This window comes from Pyxicephalus adspersus, chromosome 2 (assembly GCF_032062135.1).
Source record: "Pyxicephalus adspersus chromosome 2, UCB_Pads_2.0, whole genome shotgun sequence".
Classification (NCBI taxonomy): Eukaryota; Metazoa; Chordata; class Amphibia; order Anura; family Pyxicephalidae; genus Pyxicephalus; species Pyxicephalus adspersus.
This window is the reverse complement of record NC_092859.1, coordinates 100,627,864-100,651,294: the sequence shown is the minus strand read 5'-3', so window position 1 is coordinate 100,651,294 and position 23,431 is coordinate 100,627,864. Positions and strand designations below refer to the sequence as shown.

Sequence of the window (23,431 nt, the reverse complement as noted above, 5' to 3'; positions counted from 1 at the left end):
TATATGTATGTATGTATATATGTATGTATATATATATATATATATATATATATATTTATTCATTTATTTGTATTTTAAACTCATTTAAGTTTTCCTCAGTGTCAGTCAGAGAGTTCTCATTAGGTCACATAATATTTTTATAAACTTAAAAATCTATTCAGAAGCTGTGCATATTTGTGCCGGCAATCCTGTATTATTAAAAAGGATTACAGTGTAGTGGAACAGGGTGGTTTTTTTTAGATAAAGATAAATGGTGTTTAGCCTTTTTCACGCTCTATTACACACCTTTCTTTGTTTAATGTAGTGTGGCGAAATCCATGAATATTGATGTGAATATAGTTTTGCAGAATGATAATCAGATGGGCTGTCCAAGCTCAGATACTGACATATTTAAAACATAATGTGAAGTTATGTGCATCTTGATTGGTCTGCAACTGGGTGTATGGTGAACTACAGCTTTAAGCCTTCGATTTTTATCTCAGAGTAAGGTCAGAAACCATAAAATGCCATATAGTCATCAGTGCTGAATTATGAAAAGCTTGTCCATAGTGTTTTACATATGATTTATTTACATTTTCAAACTAACAAAATGTATTTTTTTAATAATCTTTACTATTGCAAAGTTGATGCAACTAAGCAAGAGATTTTTCTTATGGTTCTGTGGATAGCTTGTGTAGTGACATTTTAAAGCAAAATATCAGATTATACAACCAGCTGAACGAGTCAAAGGTGTTATATTTCCTTATACCCCTCCCCTTGGTCTGAATCTTCTGCTGGGGCAGTCAAGAATTACAAAGCAAGTGTTAGATTTTCTTATTTGAACAAAGTTTTTACCTTTTTTTTGTAAGCACTTCTACCACTTAAAAGTCTATGCATTCCAGATGCACACATCCTTCTACTCTTTAACCATATTGTTAACCCAGGTCCTGGCTGGGACTGCAAAATTCCCAAACATTCTGCAAACTGGTAATGCAAATTGTTCCTGCATTGTCCCTGCCAGGAGTATTACTGATGTGAACCAGCAGATCCATTTACTCCCAACCCTGATCTATAAAAACAGATTGCCATTCCATTTCATAGACATCAGTGTTCTCCCCAGAAATTTTATTTCAGCCGGGTGGTGGGAAGCTGCAGCCTGGCCGTCAAAAAGGGGGTGTGGCAAGACACGGCAAATTTAGCGCTCAAAGTTGTTTATGCCATAGGTATCCAGTAATCTCTTATTGTTTCAGTGTTCTACCTTCTCACAATACTTTGTTCCAACCTTGTAATGCTTGGCTCGTTAGTATATCCAATTTTTCCATTGGGTCTGGGTGACACAAATATTCCAGGAGGCTTCAGATTTCCCCTTCAGTCTTTACTTTTACTTTACATTTGCGTAGGTCCGCCCCAAAAAATTGTAAAAATTAAAAACTCATATTTTTCCATTATATAAGAGAAATTTACTAATTTATTTATTATTAAAAATGTGGTGATGCTTTAGTAGCATCATGCATGTGATATCAGATGAGGACAAGACAGTCAGTGTCCCCCTTTCCAAAAAAAAAAATCTCTGTGAAGTTTAGCCACAGTGTGTAATGATGTAATTGGCAGCGCAGTGTGACAGGTGTGAGTATAAAAGCTGCTTGACATATTCTGCAGCCTAACAACTCGCTGTGTTAAAACCTTTATATCTCCTTAACTGTTGGTCGTATTGACTTAAAATTTTTAAGGTACACAAGACCCTCATAGCTATGAAGGTAACAAGTTTAAAATTTGTGAAAATTGAACACTGAAAATTGGGGTTGCTGTTTAAAAAGAGAATTGAAAAATGAATATGCAAATTGTGGGACCCCTAGGACATAGTAAGAAGCATTGGGCTGGTGCCCCTAAATGTATTACTACCATTCACAGTCATGTTTCACAACTATAACTGTCATGCTTTGCTACCCTGTCTGCTTTTCTTCTTTGAACCACAATTTCTCTGGTATGTGGAGGCATAGGAAACGGAAACTGTAGTTGCAAGTGTGGAACACTTGTGGCTAAACCGTTCTAAAAATTCATTACTATGGCATTATAAGAACATAAAAAATCTCTACCTATCAAAATGTGCCGCCTGCTCTGTTACACATCTGTCTGCATCTCTACCTTGAATCCCAACTTCTCTAGCATGAAGAGGTGCAGGGAAACAAAAATATAGGTGTAAGTGGGAGATACTTGGGGCTATTGCCTCCCAAACTTTCATCAGCATGGCATCATTACAACATAAAAAAAACTGCCCATCGAAATGCACTTCCTTGTTACACATGACTGTACCCTTCCAGTACTTAAACCAATTTAAATTTTAGTGGGCAAGGTTTATGTTCTAATGATGCCATAGTGATGAAGTTTTAGGGGATGTTAGCCACAGATGTTTCCCACTTGTACCCACATTTTTTGTTGCTTACACCTCCCCATTCTAGTAAAGTTGAAGTTCAAAATTTTGGAATGGACAGGAATGTGTAACAGGGCAGGGAAGCCCATTTTGATGGGTTGAGTGATGTTCCAATGTCCCCAAAATGTCCCATTTTGATGTTCTAATGATGCTGTAGTAATGAAATTGTAGGGGCAGAATGTGCCCCACTTGCACCTATATTTTCAGTTTTGTTCCCCCCACCTCAGTGAAATTGGGGTTCAAAGAACAGAAGCAGACAGGGTAGTTTGATAGTTATGAATTTGTGACATGTACGTATATATTTAGGGGCCCTACCTTAATGCTATCTTAGTGGCCCTTGAGGTTCCCAATTTTAATTTTTAATTTAGGACTCTTAGACGCACTTTCCTTTGAAACAGCACACCCAAAGTTTAATTTTCATAACTTTTTTACATTTGTGATGTCCATATCTTGAAATTCTTTAAGCTGGTGGGCTGAAAATATGGTAACTAGTAGCTATGAGGGTCCCCTGTGCACCCTTAAAATTTCAGGTCATTGCGACATACAGTTTAGAACATATGGCGGTGACATGGTATGACATGCTGTTATACACAGCTCTCACAGCACTACCGATGACTTAATTAAACACGCTGACTTAGGCAGATACATTTTAGAGAGAGAACTATGCACATGAAGACTTGACCTAACTTGACCACATGAAGACTTGTTCCTAACCTTTGTCTTCTATGTAATCCTGTTATAAAAATGAAAAAGTCATCAGTTATGTTACTTGTAGTAGGACTTTTATAATGACAGGACCAGGTGTGGCTGCGTGTGCCTGAGATGTGTTGGAAGGTCAAGTAATAAAAAAGACTGGATCTATTTTCGACACAGTGGTGGCTAAGGTTTCCGAAACAAATTCAGCGTATGTTGAATAAACGTATGTTTTTGTGAGTACTTAAGCTAGAGATGTTCATCATTTGACATATTTGGTGATGGGATCCTCAATAATAGGTAATTATATGCACATGTAAAAAGTCTTTAGACCAGGACAGATTTAGAGTTATCCATACTGTGCATGAGGTGGAACATTTATTTCTCAATATGCCATGTTTTCTGCATAAGATATACACATGAAAAAAACAAAAACAAACACAAGTGGTTTGGTTCACAGTTCATGTAAATCATCAGATCGTTTCTGCTAATAAAGATTACTGCAAAATATTTTATATAGCGTAATGATAAGTGGTGCCTGGGATCAGGTTTTTTTTTTTATAATGGTCTTCCATATTTCATGACAGACTTCTCTGCAGAGATTATTTTGAGAATAAGCTTTTTATTTAAAAGTTGGCAGTATCACTGAGATGACAGAAGCGAGAGGATAGTTTTCACAGTAGGGTAGCTTTATGAACCGTTCTTTAAATGTAAACAATTGTAATAATACAAACAGATCTGCAAATCAAATTAGGGATGAAATTATACAGTCAAGCTACAAACAACCAAATAAGATGGTAGCTATATCAACATAAGTATTTAGAGTCTTAGTTATTGTAAAATGTGTGAAAAATACATTACTTACTAAATTAGGTAGATATTAAATAAAACTATTAGGTATCTGTGCTTGGAGTTCAGCTCTCCATTTAAAACAAATAAAAAGAAAATCATGAGGAAAAAATGGCCCGATCGTAATGAATTTGGAAAGTATACCATACTACCTAACTATAAAGTCTTAGTTTAATTCTATTTAATAATATTTTATTCTAGGAAGTTACTGGAATTCATTTTCTTTGAGAATGAGGAACAATATTTAAAGCATGTCTCGTTCATCAGCATCCATGATAGGGGATATTCTACCATGGGTGCTTTGTCAGGTGGGGGACAATCAGAAGGGGCAATATCTCCAAGCTATGGTTTTAAAGTAGTTCCCAGCTCTTGCATAGGGTGGGCTCTCACTTTGGCCTTGTTGTCTTGGGTGCTTAAGGACCTTGTGCTGGCACTAGTCACCAAGCAGCAATTCCAAATTAATCTCTCACCTTCACTGTTGTGTAGTTTGTAATTTAGTCAAATTACAGGTCCCCTGTAATTCTGTAGGTTTCAGTGCCAGCTGCATTGTTACTAGCATTCTCAGCCATCCTCATCACCACAATTACAATATATCATATTGTACAGCAGATCTAAAGTCAAAATAAAAAAAAATACATATACATTTAATCCCACTGATCCGTCAATCCATTGCAAGGTTTCTTCAATTGTGTCCTGCGTCAAGGAAGTGTTGGGGGCCACCATCTTCTTCACTTTTCTTCCTACATAACCCGATCTCACACTGCGCAGGTGTGGGATTGGGTGGCGTAGATGGGGGCTCTGTGCCCCCATTCTGTCTTGATCACTGCAGCGATCAGTATCGAAAAGAAAAGAGAAAAAAATACAAATTTTACTTTATATAAAAATGTTGTCTACCCTTTTATGTAAAGTACAAATTTTGTGTTTAGGTCAGCTTTAAGGGGAATAAAATGTGGGCACTTTATTGAGTTGAATTTAAATAATTGTATATCTATTTCATCTGATGCGACTTGATTCATGGAATATTTTAGGTATCCATGTACCATGTAGGACTTATTTTTCATCTTTCTATGTGTAATAAATGTTGAGTTTTAGCCATGGTATTTTTTTTCTTTAGTAAACAAATGCTTTGTTGTTTCTAATTCGTTTATTTCTTTTACCTAATCCTATTTCTTTGTAAAGATTAGAAAAGCACTACAAAACACTAATCTAATGCATAAGACAGATAACTATCACTTAATGGTGCTGCTCATCACGCATCTACTTTGATCTACCTTATCTTTGATGGTCATAGCCTATATTTGTGCCTCTCTTCTGATATCTCTGCTGACTGACACCTCCAATTCATGCACACTGTGCTTTTGTATGTATACATTCTTGGTTTTTCACATTTTATTTGTTTCGCATCTTCAGAATGGGGAAATGTTTACTTTCCTGAAAGATGTGAATATGTTTAATATGCCAATAAAAACTGTAGTTGTAGTTATGCAACATCTTACATTTTTCTGTTCATATCCATGGCTTATTGTTTAGGTTGAACCAGAATGGTTTACTGAAACAGAGACAGCTACGTTTAGGAACTAGAACTGGGGAAAGAACAAGGAGTTGCAGTAGATATGCTACATTCTTCACCATGGTAAAAATGAGCACATCAAGAAGACACAAGGTGGTCATCCTGTACCAAATAAAGTCTCTCCCAAGCAGAAATATTCTGTTAGATGAGGTTTAAACATGAGATTTCCAGGCTCTTTAACAGAAGCACAAACTAGTGGGCAGCCACAGAAAAAGGTCATCAAGCCTACTTTACATAAAGGTCTAATGCCCAGATGTCTGTTACCATAGAACTGCCAGAAACCATTGGGACCTTTGTATATGTATCCAGTATTCATGCCTTCTTATTAGCAGTGGTTTTTATAGAAGAGTGACAAAAGAACATTTCTCAAAAATACAACCAAAATGGTACACTAAAATAATCCTTTATACACAAAACCAGCACTGCTGTGCAATATAATATTGCAGTTGGAACTCTGGGGTGATTCAAATGAGTCAAAATTAGAGTCAACATCTTGATTCTAGCAGGAAGAAATGTGTCTCCTGAAGGTATGCTAAACACTTATGTGACTGTCTGCAGGCAACTATGACACAAGGTTGAGATTCCCAGCAGGTTTAAAAGTGCTTTCCCACCAATGGACTTGAAGGTGATTTTGGTCAAAGTTAATGGCTCACTCACCGCAAACATAGGGCAGATCCTTATTCAATATGTATTATAATCGAGGGGGCTTTGATTCCTGACATTATTCTGCAGCATGAGATTTATCACAGACAGATGGACAAAACAATATTAACTCTCTTTAATGAAAATAGTAAAAAGTGTCTCCAAGTGCAGTCCAAGCAGTGTGAACCTGCTTACATCTTTAGGCCATGCAAACATTTGATTATTTTGTATTTATCATTTGTGTGCATACTTGTAGTAGTTACTGTATTCTGGTAGTGTAATCCTATGATAAAGCCATTTAGGAATTTTTAGAGATACAATAAATCATATATATTTTCCCTTTTTGTGTGGTTAATGCTGTCTGAACAGCTCCAGCACAATTCATTTATTTGTTCAGGAAATAGTCATTTAGTGCTTGCAGCATGGGAATGGGGCCTGACTGAGTTGTTTATTGCAACATTAGCGTGTTCTTGAACCTGTGTTGCTTGGTTCAAAGCCCACGTGGCGGTGATCAGAATTGTGCTTTCTGTAGAGCTATCTGAGTATAAGGGTATTACTGGCCCTGTATAAAATTCTTTGCAAGACAAAATGACTATATAATTGCCTATTTTACAGCATAATGCTTGCTCTTAAAGTCCTGCGGTTAGTTGATAAGGATGTGTTGCCAATGACTATGGTTCTCAATTAATGCAAATAATTTGAACTGTAAATATGAGAACTTTATTTATAGAAGGATGCAGGTAAATGTAATAAAAGTCATACTGCTGCTGAAGGAGAAGCATAGAACATAAATAAGAGCAGTTTGCACAATGCACTGTAAAATATGTTGCCTTCTAGCGGCTATGAAAAAATAAATAAGGCCTGCAATGCCGTTTAGGATATAGCTGAGCATAGAGCTTTTTTTTTCCTGCTTGCTATTAAACTGCCTTAGCATATTCAACTCAGCTCTTTCTCTTCTACATCCATTTTGCAGCATTTTCAGGAAATTTAATATCGTTGGAAACTCTTACAGAGATACGATTGCAAATATTTTTTTCCTGTAATTGTAGCTATTTTTTGTATCGTTGGCCAGTTGTATTAGAATTTCAGTGGACTCTAAATTTGTTACTGGGAAATGAAAAGCGTTTGGGAATTAAGCAATGTGTTGTCAGATATACTTCTGGATATAAACGTACATTTGTGATTTAAAGGAAACCTTTCTTCAACATTTTATATACACATATATAAGTATACGGATTAGACCTTTGAAATGCAACTTGTTAATATCAGGCTCCAATCAGGTTTACAAAATATGTTGTAGACTCTATTTTTAATTTTTTTTTTTTTTTTTGTTCTTGCTCCCTAAGAGTAAGGGCATGCTCAGAACTCGGTTTTTCAGGATTTTGTAAGTGTTTTACAGCCTGCAAACACTTCAAAATCTCTTATACAAAATAGTTTAAATGAAAGTTAATGGGTCTGTTTTTTGTGCATTCTTTTGCAGGTTTTCACAGACTTATTGCTTTTACAAGCGTTTCTTCAGAAGCTGTAGCGCCCAGGGTCCTTTGGGCCTTCTCTATAAACTTGCAAACACCTATAAAGGGGCATGTACAGCCTCTTGCAAATGCAAGCTTTTTTTGCCAGAAAACAATCCTGAAAGCCCAGCGTTTTTCAGAAGCAGATCTGAACATACCCTAAATGTTCTCTCATTCTGTTCATTAATGGCTGTACAGTTTCATCTTGAAGATTTCATTTAACAGACTCATATTTACACACTGAAGGTAATTTGCTGGATGAGGAGAGGCTGAGTACTTATCAGAAGGATTGTCTGGACCTGTGTTCACTTATAAAACCCAACAATGTACCTGCAAAATGAAAGGATATTTTTTTACCTAGCTGATTGAACTGAGGACAGTTTCATATTTCATACTAAGCTTGGAAAACATCTATATTGTGAAGAGAACAATCTCTTTTGCTAAATCAACTCCACCATGTTTTGCACCTGTATTCATCATTAAATGACGGCTATTCACAGCTAGTGGTAGGTGGTCTAAATTGTAGGACTGCAGATAAAAGTGATCACTGATTGCTAACTTCTATGTAAGGAGAATGTTAAGCGTCCCATGAGATGTTGGTAAAACTGAGAGTCACACATCACTAACTGATCAGAGACTGCTCCTGAACACCATAATAATTAAAGCTACATAGTTAACATGTTTTAAAATATTGATCATCTAATTTAGTAATGTTTAGTATGTTTGATACATGTAATTTCAAAAATCAGTATGTAGGAAAAGTGAATATTTTCTATAAGATTTCCAGGGAGCATTTTGATTTGTATTTCTAAAATTTTATTTTAAAGAAAAAAGTATAGCAACCACTCTCTAGTAAGTTCTTGGTCCTCTGTTTTAGTCATTTTTTGTGTGAGATGTATCCACACACATATGGACACCAAACCTTTTAGTCTTGGAGTAGAGCACATAAAATATAAATGAAACAAAAATTCAATAAATATGGACACTAAATTAGGTGCAGAACCAAAGGAAAAATAGTGTGGTCCAGAGTAACTAACTGAAATTTTGGGCATAGACAGACATGTTACACATGCCACATCCCAATAATAACACCAGAACAGAAATAAACAGAAAAGAAACAAGACTTTTAAGGCATTGAACACCTAATTGTTTCATTAATACAATGTACAAAAATAAAAAGATTACATACATATAAAAACAATAAAAAATAAATGCAAATATCTTGTAGAGGTCCCAATCAAATGTGCAAAAACTTGTTTCGCTGAATTATATACTGCTTCATCAGGAACTTATATTGAGAGCTGAAATGATTCAATACATTTTACAATTACATAACAAATGATGAGAATTTTTTTTCCTTAAGTACAATCTTATTAGTAAACATTTAACTACTTACATATTTATTACATCATATCAAAATTAAACAATTTGGTGCTGTTCTCTCAAAAAATATGTGGTGAGTGTAACGGGATGGTCAATGAAAATCACTCAGTCCTCAGAGTGGGCATACATATGGAGAGCTCTCCAAGATATGCATGTATTTGTTATTGTTTTTATAAGTATGTAATCCTTTTATCTTTGTACAATAAATGATGGTTTTAAATTATTAATGAATCAAATATTAGGTGTTGAATGCCTTAAAAGTCCCGTTCCTTTTCTGTTTTTATCTGTTCTACAGATAGACGAATGTGATAACGGGGTGGTGACATCATTTGTCAAGATATAGTTACGTGATAGTAAGGAGTACTGACAGTACCATCCTGTAGATGAATGGAAAATTAATCTTTTTTGGGCAAATACACCAGCAAATCTACTAAAAGCTAAACATACAATTGGAAGACATGCATTTAAACTCTTTATACCTCTTTTTATCCGATCATGGTTTTTGGGCACCTGTGTCATACAGCAGGGGCCCGTTCTGTACTTCTCTGCAGACTACCTCGCTTGAAAAATACAGCTTTGCCTATTTGTATAAGGACTTCTAGCCTGGGCAATCAATGCGTACCTATTTGCCAAGTACAGATGTTACTGTTCTTTATTGATATGGAGTTCTGTGTGCTGTGCCTAGGTCCAAGCACTTGCATGCATGGTACTCCTGTTTGCGTTCCGTTCCCATAGAAGTATATATAAAATGTCTGCTAAATCCAGGTATTTTTTGTTCTTTTCCCTTTTTTTAATGTATGCATGAATATATTTTATTGCCAGATAGTTATGTGAACATTTATTGATTTAAATGTATACAGTAGGTAAAGTTAAAAATCTGATTCAGGTGCAATTATGAAATTTTTCCAAATATATATATTTATATATTTTTTTTTTCTTCCAGATGAGCTGAGAAAAATAAGTTGGTCTGGAATTCCGAAACCTGTGCGGTCTATAACATGGAAGATTCTTTCGGTAGGTTGATGTTCACTGCTGTTTTGAATTCTTTTTTTATAGACAATTCATAAAAAGGCATATTTTACCGGTATTGTAAATCATTTGTACTTAACTGCAAGATAAGATTTTTCTCCTTTTCCATTTTATATTATTGTAGAGAAATATACTGATTTTGTTATGATTTAATTGTTATCAAATTTTAACCTACCATTATCTCACCTGGCTCTGTGCAAAGTGTTTGTTGCATTAGGTTTAGGTTTGTCTTGGATAAATTATTTTATTAAGACAGGGAAAAATACGGGAGACGGTTAGCAAAATGTATTAATTGTCAGTTTTCATTTTCTTTAATAGAAATGGTCTTTAAGTAGTGCTTGTTTTATCTGCCAGTTTCAGCAGCTGTAGAACTCTGGACTGATTCACTTAGACTGCTCACCCCAGAGAATGTTAAGGAGACTTTATCTGTGGATCTCGATGCACTTAACCTCTGTTTAACATTCTGTGTTGTGCACATCAGTGTTTAGCTCGTTTTTTTGGGGGCTTTTTTCACTCTTTCCCTAGAAAGATACTTTAGACAGCTTTTCTTCTTTGGCATAAAATCAAGTGGGAAAACAAAGTGTTTACATCAGATGGAGTCTAATTTCCATTTTTTTCTCACTAATGAGTGCTAATATGTTTGCAGCTTAGTGGATTTTCAAATTGAGAAGAAACATAGATTTTCACTGAGAGTAAAGAGGAGCATAAACAGCTTGCCGCTCTGGTCTCATTGTAACGTAACTTACCATTCATTTCAAAGCCAATAAATATTTTACCATTTCCGAAATTCCACATGCATCTTCCTTTGTATTTTTAAAGAGCCAAGACAATAGGTTACTTTTTGGATAGGCTGTCTTACCGTCTATATTATTTTGTGCATGGCATTTGTGTCTTTCATTGAATTTTTATATATGCAACACACACTGTTCTGTCATACAGATTCAAGTGTATGAAACCCTATAGTATAGTTTTTTTTCCCTTAAAGCTGATTTTTAAAATAATGTTGAAAATGTTTTATCTGTAAATAAGTACTCAAAAATACCAGTTGATCTTGCGAGAAATTGAGTGTTGTGCTGTGTATTTCACAGCCCTTGCCACTTTTCTTTTGTGGACCACGGAACACACCCTATTAGGGCAATTAAAACACAATTCATGTTTTTTTCCTAGCCAGTCATGCACAAAAAAATATACACACCATGGCCAATAAAAGTGGAAACTGATTAACTATAGCACAAATACCCCATGTAACTGCTGGTTATAGACGAAGTTGCTTCTTTAACGCAACGTAAGAATGCCCTTTGCTTAACACAGCTGTGACCATGCAGCCAATCAACATGATAGAACGTTTACAATTCATATTTAGAAGAGCTCATGTATAGAAATTTTGTACCCTTGGTTTTAGTTTTGTTTATTAAGGCTAATTTGATAATACAGCTGCCTGTGTCCAAGAGTTGGGAAAACTCACAACTTCCATGACATCCACCAATCTGGGTGCGAGGTTTAACATTAACACTGTCTAAAAGTAATCAGTGGTTAAAAGAACAAGTCTAATTTTACCGTAGATTTTTGTGGTTGATGACAGGTGACTTTCAACTTGCACAGGCAGCTTACTTAGCTATTTTACTTAGGTCAAACATTGCGGTTTGTGAACTATTGTGTATTTTAATGATTGAAGTTTTAATTCTTCAGATAGCATAATGTGGTAATGTAATAATATTGGTGGTACTGTATGAGAAACCACATAATATTATTAATATTATTACACCGTATTTATATAGCGCCGACATATTACGCAACACTGTACAAAGTCCATAGTCATATCACTAGCTGTCCCTCAAAGGAGCTCACAGTCTAATGTCTCTACCTCAGTCATATGTTAATGTGTTTTATGTATGTTAATCTCTAATACAGTCTAACGTCAACTTTGGGGGGAAGCCAATTAACCTAACTGCATGTTTTTGGAAAGTGGGTGGAAATCAGAAAAAAACCCACACAAAAACAGTGAATCCTGAACCTGGGACCTAACACTGCAAAGGCCAGAGTGCTAACCTCTGGTTTTTAACTTTAAAATCCACCGAATGATAAAAATTTGCATTTAATACCAGGTAAATATTCTATTAAAAGTTGCTATATTGGTATATTAAAACTTCAGCAAAGTATCTGCTAAGGACATTAGGAACTGCCAATCCACTGATCTCTGTAGCATTGAAAAGAATCTATCAGATGAAGATTATGTAGAATGAGATACTTCCAGAAGTGCCCGGTTTCTGGTCTCCTTCAGTAGTTTGATCTTCCTTCCTCTACATCTCTACCATGTTCCTTAATGATGTAGGGCTGACAGGAGGATCCACAGCAAGAAAATAGTAAATGCATCCTTTTGGAAATGTCAGATCATGTTTTTCTTCAATATTGTATTCTACTTCATGGCAGAAGTACCATTCTGCTCCTTTCATCTCTGAATAAAACCTGAAGTGCTGCCTTGTTGGGTTCCATTAAGCGAGTACAATCAGCATATCTGTCCTTTTTTTAGGTAGCATTTAGAGCAGTGATGGATATGAATAATGTTACTCTCCTATTTGATTGTTTTGAATCTCTTTTCTGTTTTATTGTTATATCTACTTTAGTAGTATAATTATTAATGTGAGCAGAGCAAACTGAACAAATGATTAGACCGTCGTCCATCTTGTAAGCAAAAATTAAAATACATTTCGGTGATATTTTTTTTTCCCCAGATAAAAGCAAATAAACCAATAAGGGCTCAGACTCAAAAACACTCTGATACATTATTGGGAGTATTGAACAGTGAAAAAAGAAATAAAATACATTGTATTGCTAAAACTGTCCTTTTTTGACATTTTACTAACATTTTAAGGAATTTGAAATGTTACATTAAGCGATCCATGACTTACCCAATAATGATACCATCCTAAACCTTAGCCATCTGCTGATTTAATTTGAATAAGTGCTTGTCATTTTATGTGCTATCGTTTAAATTACAACTCCTTTCATGCTTTCTGGACAAGCAAAGATCACTGTGAGTGTAAGAAAATCTTGTAGCTCATAAACTTAAGGACAGACTAAAACCTGTATTTGCATTACATCATAAAATTTTAAATATCTCTACATTGACACATGACTTCATTTAATAATGATCAGTAAGCCATTACTTTGATTATGTTCGGTATAAAAGCAATCCTCCTAAGATAATATAAATAAATAGATAAAATTTGCACTATAATGTGTATATGAACTGCACAATCTATACAATATCATTTGGTAAATCTGTTTTTATCTGTTAAAGATGAATGAAAATCATGTAAAGGGATTGGCATGCATGGAGAGCAGCAATGTATTTCTTAAACTTTAGTATTAGAGCAGAAAAGTTGCGTTTGATTTTTGCTTTCGATAGAGATGAGGAAGGTTAACATCTTGGATGTTTTTTTTTTTTTTTTGGATATATCCTCATTGGAAGGCACAAAGGATCATAAGACTGATCTGCTTTTACAACATTTAATTTTTCTTACACTAATACATGCCTTTCTCTAGCCATAGAGAAACTTGTGACATTAGTGTCTCCATGACAAGCTATTGACATCTCAAAGAAAAAGGAGATGGTGAATGGCACATATTTAGATTTGAATAATTTTATTTGACTTACATTTTCCTGCGTTACTGTATTAGTTCCACAAAGATGTGAGTCAGTATTACATAGATAATGTAGCAGAAAGCTGAGGAAGAGGAAATCCACTCTAAAATGCCACAAATAATTAAAATAATAATAATATTAATAAAAAAAAAGGCTTTTGTAACTAGCCTAAGGATCTCGGTAGACAGTGGAAACACAGAAAATTTCTGTAAAGAAGGTTGTGTTTGTAAAATTACTTGTCTAACTGTAGCCCTTGTGTCTATTTTTAAATTAAATGATTACATTTCCAATTGTTAAAGCGAAACTAAGCTTAACAATGAAATAATTGTCAGCAGACAGGTTAATTCCTGCAGAAGGGACAGATGATGTCCTTTAAATAAACATGACTGCCTGTTTGCATTCTTTTTTTCAACAATAACTTAGCCATGCAGGTGCAGCTCAGTGTACAATGTTGGAATACCAGCATACCCCAGGCTATCCAATATAAATGGTCCCCTGCGTGCCTGAGTTTCATCATTCTGACCTGATCAAACCAGGTGGCTAAAGATCTAGAACTTGGAAGACGACTGGTGAAGGTGACACCTGTGACCAAGGAAACGCGAGTGTAATTAAAAAAAAAAAGAAAATCAAATTAGGAAGTTTTTTTTTTATTGTTTGTATTTCATTGTCTGTTCTTTTGCACAACACAACCTGCCTGCTTGCAAATTTTAGTTCCGTTTAACCTCCAGCCTCCTCTCCTAATATTATGCTCAACTTTCTTGAATCTAGCAAGATATCTAGATTTCTTAGCTAGGTGTTAAAAGACTCCTGGGCGTGAGCATATGCTCTGTATTTCTGTTATTTGTTGTAAAGTAACCCAGTAAGTACCCACTACTGTTTATGGACATAGAAAAAAGGCCTGGATGCTGTGGAACTGGTTAGAAGACAATTGAAATTAAATTATATTTTGGGAATATTTTAGTAGAATAGGCACAGTGTGTACTTAGCTTTTATGGTAAGTTTACTTTTGGCTTATGTCTTTTCTTCCATGTATTTTTCTGTAGTCCTAAAAGGGCTTTTTCTCTTTAAACCAGACATTTATTAGTAAGATCTCCAACTAACATTTACACTTCATAGAATGCACAGAAGTTGAGTAGGCCTAGCAACAGTGCAAAACATTGTAATTCATTCCCTACCCTATAAGAACCCTTTCAAACCATTAATTTCCCCATCTATGTAGTAGGTGGCAATATTTATGTTACATATTTACAGGCTTTCGAGGTAATCCTTCAAACTGCAAACATTTTGTATCTCCTTTTTGTAAAATGTCACTGACAGTCTGCTGACGGCCTTATTTAGCTAAACATCAAGCGTAAATGACGTTAAGTAGAATGAAGAATACTCGGCTACAGAAAAAGTACCCCGATAAAAGTAAAAAGGTCACGAGTAAGTATAATGAATGCTCTCATCAAGCACTAGTTTCTTGCTGTCTTGTGTTATTTATTGTGAAATTGGTTTTATGCAGCAAACATCTGTTCAACGTTTTTAAAGGCTAATTAAGTTTAACATAGGAACAATGTGACTTAAATATGCTCAGCTACAGCAAATATAAAAATGAATTTTTTGAGTTGGTGCATCCACTTCATTTACTAAAACAGAGTCCCATGTTGGAGCTCGGCTGCTTTTTATATGAGCCGTAGAAAATGTTCCTTTACGATTTTACAAGGCAAACTCATAATAAATGAGTGCTGCTAAAAGTCTAGATTGGAGTGTGTTGATATCTGTTCTCAGCAGTGTTGTCATTAAAGAACTGTTATTTTCTGAAGAAAATATGGTCATTCAAAAGAGATGTGATCAGAATATCTGTCTTTTTTCTCTCTGCAGAACACACATCATCATACTACTACTTGGTTAGGCTTTTGCACAATTAATTATGAAGGGTTACAAAGTCTGCGTGGTAATGGCATTTAGGCTACTACTTTCATATTCAAGCCAAAGATTATGACATGTTTCATAAAGTACAGGAATTGCAACTGTGTGTGGCCTGCAGAGTGCTTTCGCTTGCTGAAAGGGAATTTTGCCGTTATTGTAACAAAACATGCTGAGCATCTCTAAATTTTGTATTCTTAAATGGTTAATAATGCAAAGAGCTTGAATACAAAATGAAACATTTACTCATACTGTGAACTAAATCAAAGCACATCTATTAAATTTGCTTCTCATTTTGAGTTATCTAAGTCATAGGTCGGCACAGTTGCAAAGCTCTGTGTTATTTCTCACCCAACCCTTTTATGTATCTTGAAATAATGCCAGTACTTCCACTGAATGCACTTGGAATTCAAACAGTGCATTAATAATATGGTGAAAAGTAGATAGTACACTGCATTTTACTTCGTCATTAGCTTTCTCAGATTTTATTTCCTAGGGATTATTTTTTCTTTTCCCAGCATAGAAAACATAAAGATGAAACTCACCCAAATTTTTGCAAAGTAGGAAATTCCCTTCTCATAATGCTATGTTGATGGCGAGTCTTCTTTTTATCCAGAGCCTTTCTGGTTCTCTTTTGCTTTTACATAAGAATATTCTGCAAAATACTCGTGTATGGAAATACTTTCTTTGAACACTTAAAGCCTAACTGATTATTGTGTGCTAAAAACTAGATTTTGAATAGATTTTTAGGTGACTAACTCTTATATGTATTTAGGAGAAGCTTCTACCTACATTTAACACAAAGAGGCACATTTAAGTGTATAAATAAGACACAATTACCCATTCATACCCTATAGAACATTGGTTGCCAACTGGTGGTCCGCGGCTCTGGTTGGCGCACCCCCAAGCAGGGTCAGGAGAAGGACCCCTCTAAGGGGACGCACCAACCAGACCCGTGGACCACGTCCCCCGAGCAGTTCCCAGGCTCAGGGAGGAGGGCGAGCTGTGTCACTGCAGGTTTAGATCTTTGATGGGAGAGTGGGCGGGGTTGCTATAATAACGTGACTCTGGGGGAGGTTTCTCCCCCTTTGAGTGACACCTGCCCTCCCGTGAATGAACAGTCGGGGGCCGGTGATTTTTTTAGTCCGCGGAACTGAAAAGGTTGTTGACCACTGCTCTAGAATGTCTTGGATTCTTCTATATATACCACTGGCTGTCTCTTCACCACCGTCATTTTGTCTACTGGCATTTGCTTGACTTATGTACTGAGTGTGTATGGGTCATGGAGGGTGGACAAGTGATTCCCCATTTATAGCAATGGCTGTGGTAGCTGCCAATAGCTAAACATATTTGATAATTGTTGGGCAAAATTTCAATCAGATAGATTGCTGACTGTGTGTGTACAGGGTTTGGCTTAATTATTGCTCCCTGCTTATTGCACTTGCACATTCAATAACTCAAGCTAGGGATTTATTTTCCACATCTACTGCGCCAACATATTACGCAGCGTTCTACATTAACTAGGGGTTGCAAATGACAGATAGATATAGACAGTGACCTGGGAGAAGGAGAGGACCCTGCCATATATATATATATATATATATATATATAAATTTATAATTTTATTTGTACAGATTGATAATCTTCCAATTATCTATATTTCTATGTTGATGGACACCATTTTTTTCCTATTTTACTTATTTTCTGTTTTTCTCTTCTTGGCAATTTAGGGTTATCTGCCTGCAAATGTAGAAAGAAGAGAAGGAACACTAAAGAGAAAACAGAAAGAGTACTTTGCCTTCATAGAACAGTACTACAATTCCAGGAATGATGAAACAAATCAGAGCACATATAGACAGGTATGTATTTGTCTATGAATGAGGAAGTAAATACTGTGAATGTTTTATTTGTACTAATGCATTAGAAATAGAATGGAATGTGTTTACTACAATTTACTTCACAATCACATTAAGGGTATTGAAAAGGATAAGGGGGGCACTTCTTGTACCTGGAGGAAAAGAAGTTTAATCTAGGAAACATCCTATTGCCTCACGGAATGAGGAAGGAATTTTTTCCCCTGTTGGAGCAACAAAAACCATGTTAATAAGGGTTCTTTTTTGCCTACCTCTGGATCAATTATGTCTATAGGGTATTATCAAGGATATGAATATTTTCCTAGTGGTTGGCTTCAATGAATCCTTTTTTCAATCTCGCCAACTATGTAACACTTAAGTACCATCCTTTCTAGGTTCCAGCTCCACTGGAGTACAGAGGTGACTTTATCTACATTTTGTGCACCTTTTACCAGGGTTTTACAATCAGTGGATAAATCATTTGACTCCTCAGTTTATTGTACCTGTGATTCCTTTATTTTTAATGTACTAATATATTTTTTATGTTGATTGAGCGAACACAACATGCAAGGCATTTATTTAATCACTACAAAAGGGCAATATTAAAATGTTTGCTCACTTTGTAAATATTTTTCTCATTTGCTTTTTGCCTTTCGAACAGAAACTAAATCTCTTGAGCAGGAAGCAGAACTTAAAAATTGACCTGATAAACAGCCAATATTGGTTCAATATTCATATAGGCCATATAACGAAACGTGAAGGATACGTAAAAATAGACAATGGCAAGCCAAACATGTTATCAATGCTGCTATGCTGCTAGAAGAAATGGGCTAAATGCACCAGGAAAGTAGGCCTTTCATTTTTTGATTTGATCAGTGACACAAAGAAAAGATACTATGGGATCATAAAAATAACTGGGGGCAATGCTAATGTTAAGTAAGTCTTTGATGTAGCAAACCATTAAACAAATAGTTCTGTTCAGTATTCTCTGTAGAAAATGACATAATCAAAAAAAAATTTTTTAATGGTGAAGAAAAATTTTTAGGGTTTCTAGAAGCAAATGTAGCAGATGAACTAGGCCAGTTAAAACCTAATCATGGGTTGTGATAGTATTCATCCCATAGTCCTATAGGGGCATATAAAGGGCCTATTTTAAAGGATTTCAACATGTGCAAAAAGCCTGGCCTAACATTGGTGTTTTACTAGAAGGGATCACCAGTAGGAGAAAGGAGGTCTCAATTTTCATCAGATATAATTGTATGTAGGTTTTGTAGTATTTTAATGTGGATTTCAAATCTGTGGATTTCAAATTCAGTTTTTCTCTAGCACATCCAGTTTTTGTGATGTAGCTTAATATATATATTGTGTGAGATTCGTTATAAATAGCCTTAACATATTACATATTTAACAACAGTTTTTTTAAGGTTAGAGACCGCACTAACTGCGATTGATTTCATTTGTCATCATGCCTAGATATTGCCTTAATGATCCAGACAGTTTCTGTTACGTGTGTGGTTCAATCACGACAAAGACACAACAATGCCAAATTACCATAGAACTTTAAAATATATACAAATTATATTTCGGCTGTCCATTCGATAACCAGGGTAAATAAAATGGACTGTGTGACTGGCTAAATCCGCATAAAGCAGCAATGCCATTTGCAATCCCGATGGTGTGGAGAGGATTGCGAGACTATCTAATCGACTGCTATTTTTGCCGTGTCAACAAAACTGGATTCTCAGGTAAAACTAAGCACAAAATTGTATATCCCAGCCTCGATTCTGCAATTAGGCCTGTTCTCCATGATGATTCATTGCCAGTTCCGGTACCGCTACATGATGGACATGCTTCTGTAGAAGGTGATGAGGAATGCGCTGGAGTTGCAGCCAGTTACAACCCTGAATCATCTGATCCTGACTACAGATGAAGATTCAGAACCAGAGGCCTTTACACAAGCAGAGCTGAATGATCTCGTTCGTGATCTAAATTTTTCTAAAGACAAAGCAGAATCTCTTGCTTCAAGGTAGTAAGGTGTAACTGTAACGTACTACAGAAAACAAAATCATAACTTGACAACAGTCTTCACTAGTGATGGCTCACTGTGCTACTGTCATGATATAAATGCACTCTTTAAAAGTTTGTCACAAGAGCATGTTCCATCTGAATGGCGTATCTTCATCGATTCCTCTAAAAGAAGCTTGAAAGCAGTCTTACTGCACAATGGTAATTCTAAACTAAGTTTACCGATTGCCCATTTCGTTATCCTAAAGGAGTCCTATGACAACTTGAAGTTACTACTTAAGCAATCCAGTAAAAAACACACCAGTGGTACATCTTTGTGGATCTAAAGGTATTGGCTTGCTGATGGGAATGCAAGGAGGATTCACAAAATATTGCTGTTTCCTATGCCTGTTGGACAGCCGATCTACGGGGGACCATTATGTCAAGCGTGATTGGCTACCAAGATATACCTATAATAATAATATACCTAAATCAAACTCCATGGGTTTTCAGTACCTTGTTGAGCATTGCAAAAATTAAGGAATAGATATTTATAGGGGCACAGATAAAGTCTGTTTGGCAGGATGATGTTTTCAAACCATCTCTCTCAGCAGCTGAACTAGAAGCTTGGGATGCATTCAAGTGGCTCTGTGAAAATTTTCTATGCATCCATAAGTCTCCTGCATACAAGGAAAGAGTTCAGAATCTGCTTGATTCATACCAGAAACTGGGTTGTCGCATGTCATTAAAAATACATTTCTTGCACTCACATCTAGAATTCTTTTCAGAAAATCTTGGTATGGTGAGTGACGAAGAAGGAGAACATTTTCATGAGCACATTCAGTTAATGGAGCACGGCTACCAAGGTTTCTGGAATAAAAGTATGATGGCTGACTACTGCTGGATGCTGTACCACAACAATCCAGACAAAGAGCACACAAGAAAATCATACTGTAAGCATTTCTGAAGAAACAATGCCACCTGACTGACACTGTTCAGTAGATCTATTCCAATGTGTGCCTTTTTTTACCTACACTGAAGATGTATTAACATTCACTTCAATGGTGCTTACGTTTTAGTACAAAATACATGCACATACAATGTTAACCATGATAGTGCCCATAACTCACGAACTGTATGTGTTAGGGGAAAAACAGATCTGAAATCTGCTCGAAAAATTTAGAAAAGTTTGCTGTGGTTTTTGATGATTATCAAAACTATTTTTTTTTTTTACATTTGTAGTTAGATACTGTTTTGAATACATTGTCCAGTTTTAATGACCTCTTGCACAAAAATATAATGATAAGTTAGGAGTTCAGAGAAAAAGTTCGAAAATAACCTTTAGGAAATATTATTTTATGGAAGGAAAAGTTGATGCTTCTTACAGACTTCCCAGCAGAGGTAGGAAGTTAATAGAAATGTAATATAAACATATCTGTAACAAAAATAGATCTATGCCGTGACAAAAAAGTTAAAGAAAAACAAACATAAAAGAGGCAGACTTGAAAAACCATTTGGTCTTTTTCTGGGGTCTCCATTTCATGTCTCTTTGAAAATCAGAAAATGGTGTACGTATGCAACTGTTTATGTGCAGAAAAGAATATCGTGATTTTCTTTCAAAGGCATTTTATATTTTTCAAGTTCTTGAAGAATGCATGAGATTATAACTGAAAGTAACTCCCCTGAAAAACTGTTGTGAAAAATGCTTACCAACCATAAGCATACACCATGCAACATTTTCTGCTCCATATTTAGCCGTAAGCTATGTTTATTGTTTCATTCTAATTATTTTAATCACAGAACTTCAGTTGCCCTTCAAATATTTCTCTTCTTTGAATCACCAGCCAGCAGAGAACTCGTAAATATGCAAATATATTACAGTGACATTAGAGGAAAGCAGCAATGTTTCACATTGTCTAAATAAATTGTTCATAGAATATGCAAGGCAGGATAAGATTAAGAACATATCATCTTGTTTATTTGCAAAAAAATGTATAACTTGTGCATTGACTTTGGAAAATTTGATACAGTTGTAAAAGATTTTTTTTTAATTACAGATTCAAATAGATATTCCTAGAATGAGTCCTGAGACATTAATTCTTCAACCAGTAGTTACAGAGGTAAGTGGTTTCCTGTGTATTAAAATGTTTTCCTTCGATACAACTTTCTACGATGTGCAGCACATGCGCAGCTCATTGACTTTGACAGATACAAAGAGAGATCAGGCATGTAAGTATGTTTTATTTCAGAATGGACATCACTTGTCTTTTTCTGCAATATCATGTCTTGGGGAACCGCTCCTACAGGTACTATATCCACAGGTCACAATATATTAGCATGGTGGTCAGGTGGAAGAATGCCTCTTACCAGTATCTCACCAGTGGAAAGAATGCCAACCATACAGATAGCAAGAAAAGATATTGTGTCTCCTGAGAGGCACAAATTGTATATTGCTCAGAGGTTAGCAATCTAGCCTTTGCAGTGCTGGCTCCTAGGTTTGAATCTCAGCCAGGACACTATCTGCATGGAGTTTGCAAGTTCTCTCCCTGTTTGTGTGGGTTTCCTCTTGGCTACTCTGGTTTCCTCCCACATTCCAAAATATGCAGTTAGGTTAATCTGCCCCCCCCATCTAAAAAATAAAAAATTGACCTTAGACTGTGGTAATAGCATATGTCTCTTTTGTAAAACGCTGTGTAATATGTCAGTGCAATATAAAAGCTGGATAATAATAATATTTCTCATAGAAACCCCAAGCGACCTCTGGAGGGACCCTGGGGTTCCACAGATCCCTAGTTGATAAACACTGATGTAGCAGCTTGACATATATATGAACTCCTGGATTAAGTGATAACATCCCTTTAAGATAAAAATCAAACTGTTTCATTCCTTTTTTTTTTTTTTTTTTGTTTGAACTTTTCACCCCGGCTCCTCAGCCATCTCCCTCCTCCCTTCCTTAACCTCCAACCTCAATCCCCATTTTCCCGCACTTTATCTATATTTCAATAAGTTTCATTCCTTTTTTTTTTTTTTGTTACCAACCTTTCAAGCTCCACTTTGACCAACGAAAGACAAAAACAAACAAAATAAAAGTGCAAAATTTTAATCTTTCTCGGATGTTAATAGATGCATGAGGCAAGTAATTATCAGAATTTGCACTTCACACAAGAGAGCTCTCATTCAAAATATTTATCACTGCAAAAGAATATAAATATTATCTTTTCAGCTTATGATTGACAGATACATCAGCTTTTGTCATGGTTGATCAAAAGCCTAACCAATCTCTTTATTGAAATGTGCATGTATTTTATTATCCAGTGCTTCATTTCTTGGGAAACAATGGGCTCCTCTTTTAACTAATAGTCTGGGTCTTGAGCTTTTTTGTGAATTGCATTTTTCACTTGTCATTTTCAGTTTGTGGCACTGACAACCTGAGGATGCAATCTTACTGAAAGGTTTTAAAGTATATCTGATCATAGAATACGAAGCCAGCTATACTATTGTTCTCTTTAGATGTAATTATCTTCAGATGTATGTGAACATCACTTAGTTGTAGAAGCTGGACTTGTGTTAGATGATGGCTTTTGTGTAGTTAGTGATGTTTAATCCTATTGCACGGTTTGCCTATGAGCGAAGATACAGTTAACAGTGTTCTGAATGACTTTGATAGACAGAAAAGACAGAATGGGAATCACGAGCCTACCTCTCGCTCTGACATCGTTTCTAATTCATCAGTAGACTAATAATTATTCTGCTGTCACTGAGATTTTTTTTTACAGATTTCTTTTCAACATTTCCCTTACCAATTAAAACTTTCAAGGATACATTTAATATGCCTTTTTAAAGGATCAATCATATATATTGCAGGTTGCCTGACTTGTTCTATTCGGTGTTCCATAAGCTGAAACCTTGTGACCATTCAAATGTAATTACCTC

At 35.6% G+C, this 23,431-nt stretch overlaps 1 protein-coding gene across 1 annotated transcript in view; it reads left to right on the top strand.

Annotated features, from left to right (window-relative positions):
- TBC1D22A (TBC1 domain family member 22A) overlaps positions 1-23,431 on the top strand; it is a 276,396-nt gene that overhangs the window by 60,483 nt on the left and 192,482 nt on the right. Inside the window, exons 5-7 of the mRNA XM_072401624.1 lie at positions 10,002-10,072; positions 17,372-17,500; positions 21,556-21,618. Of these exons, the coding sequence (XP_072257725.1) occupies positions 10,002-10,072; positions 17,372-17,500; positions 21,556-21,618 (263 nt within the window). The remainder of the gene's footprint in view (positions 1-10,001; positions 10,073-17,371; positions 17,501-21,555; positions 21,619-23,431) is intronic.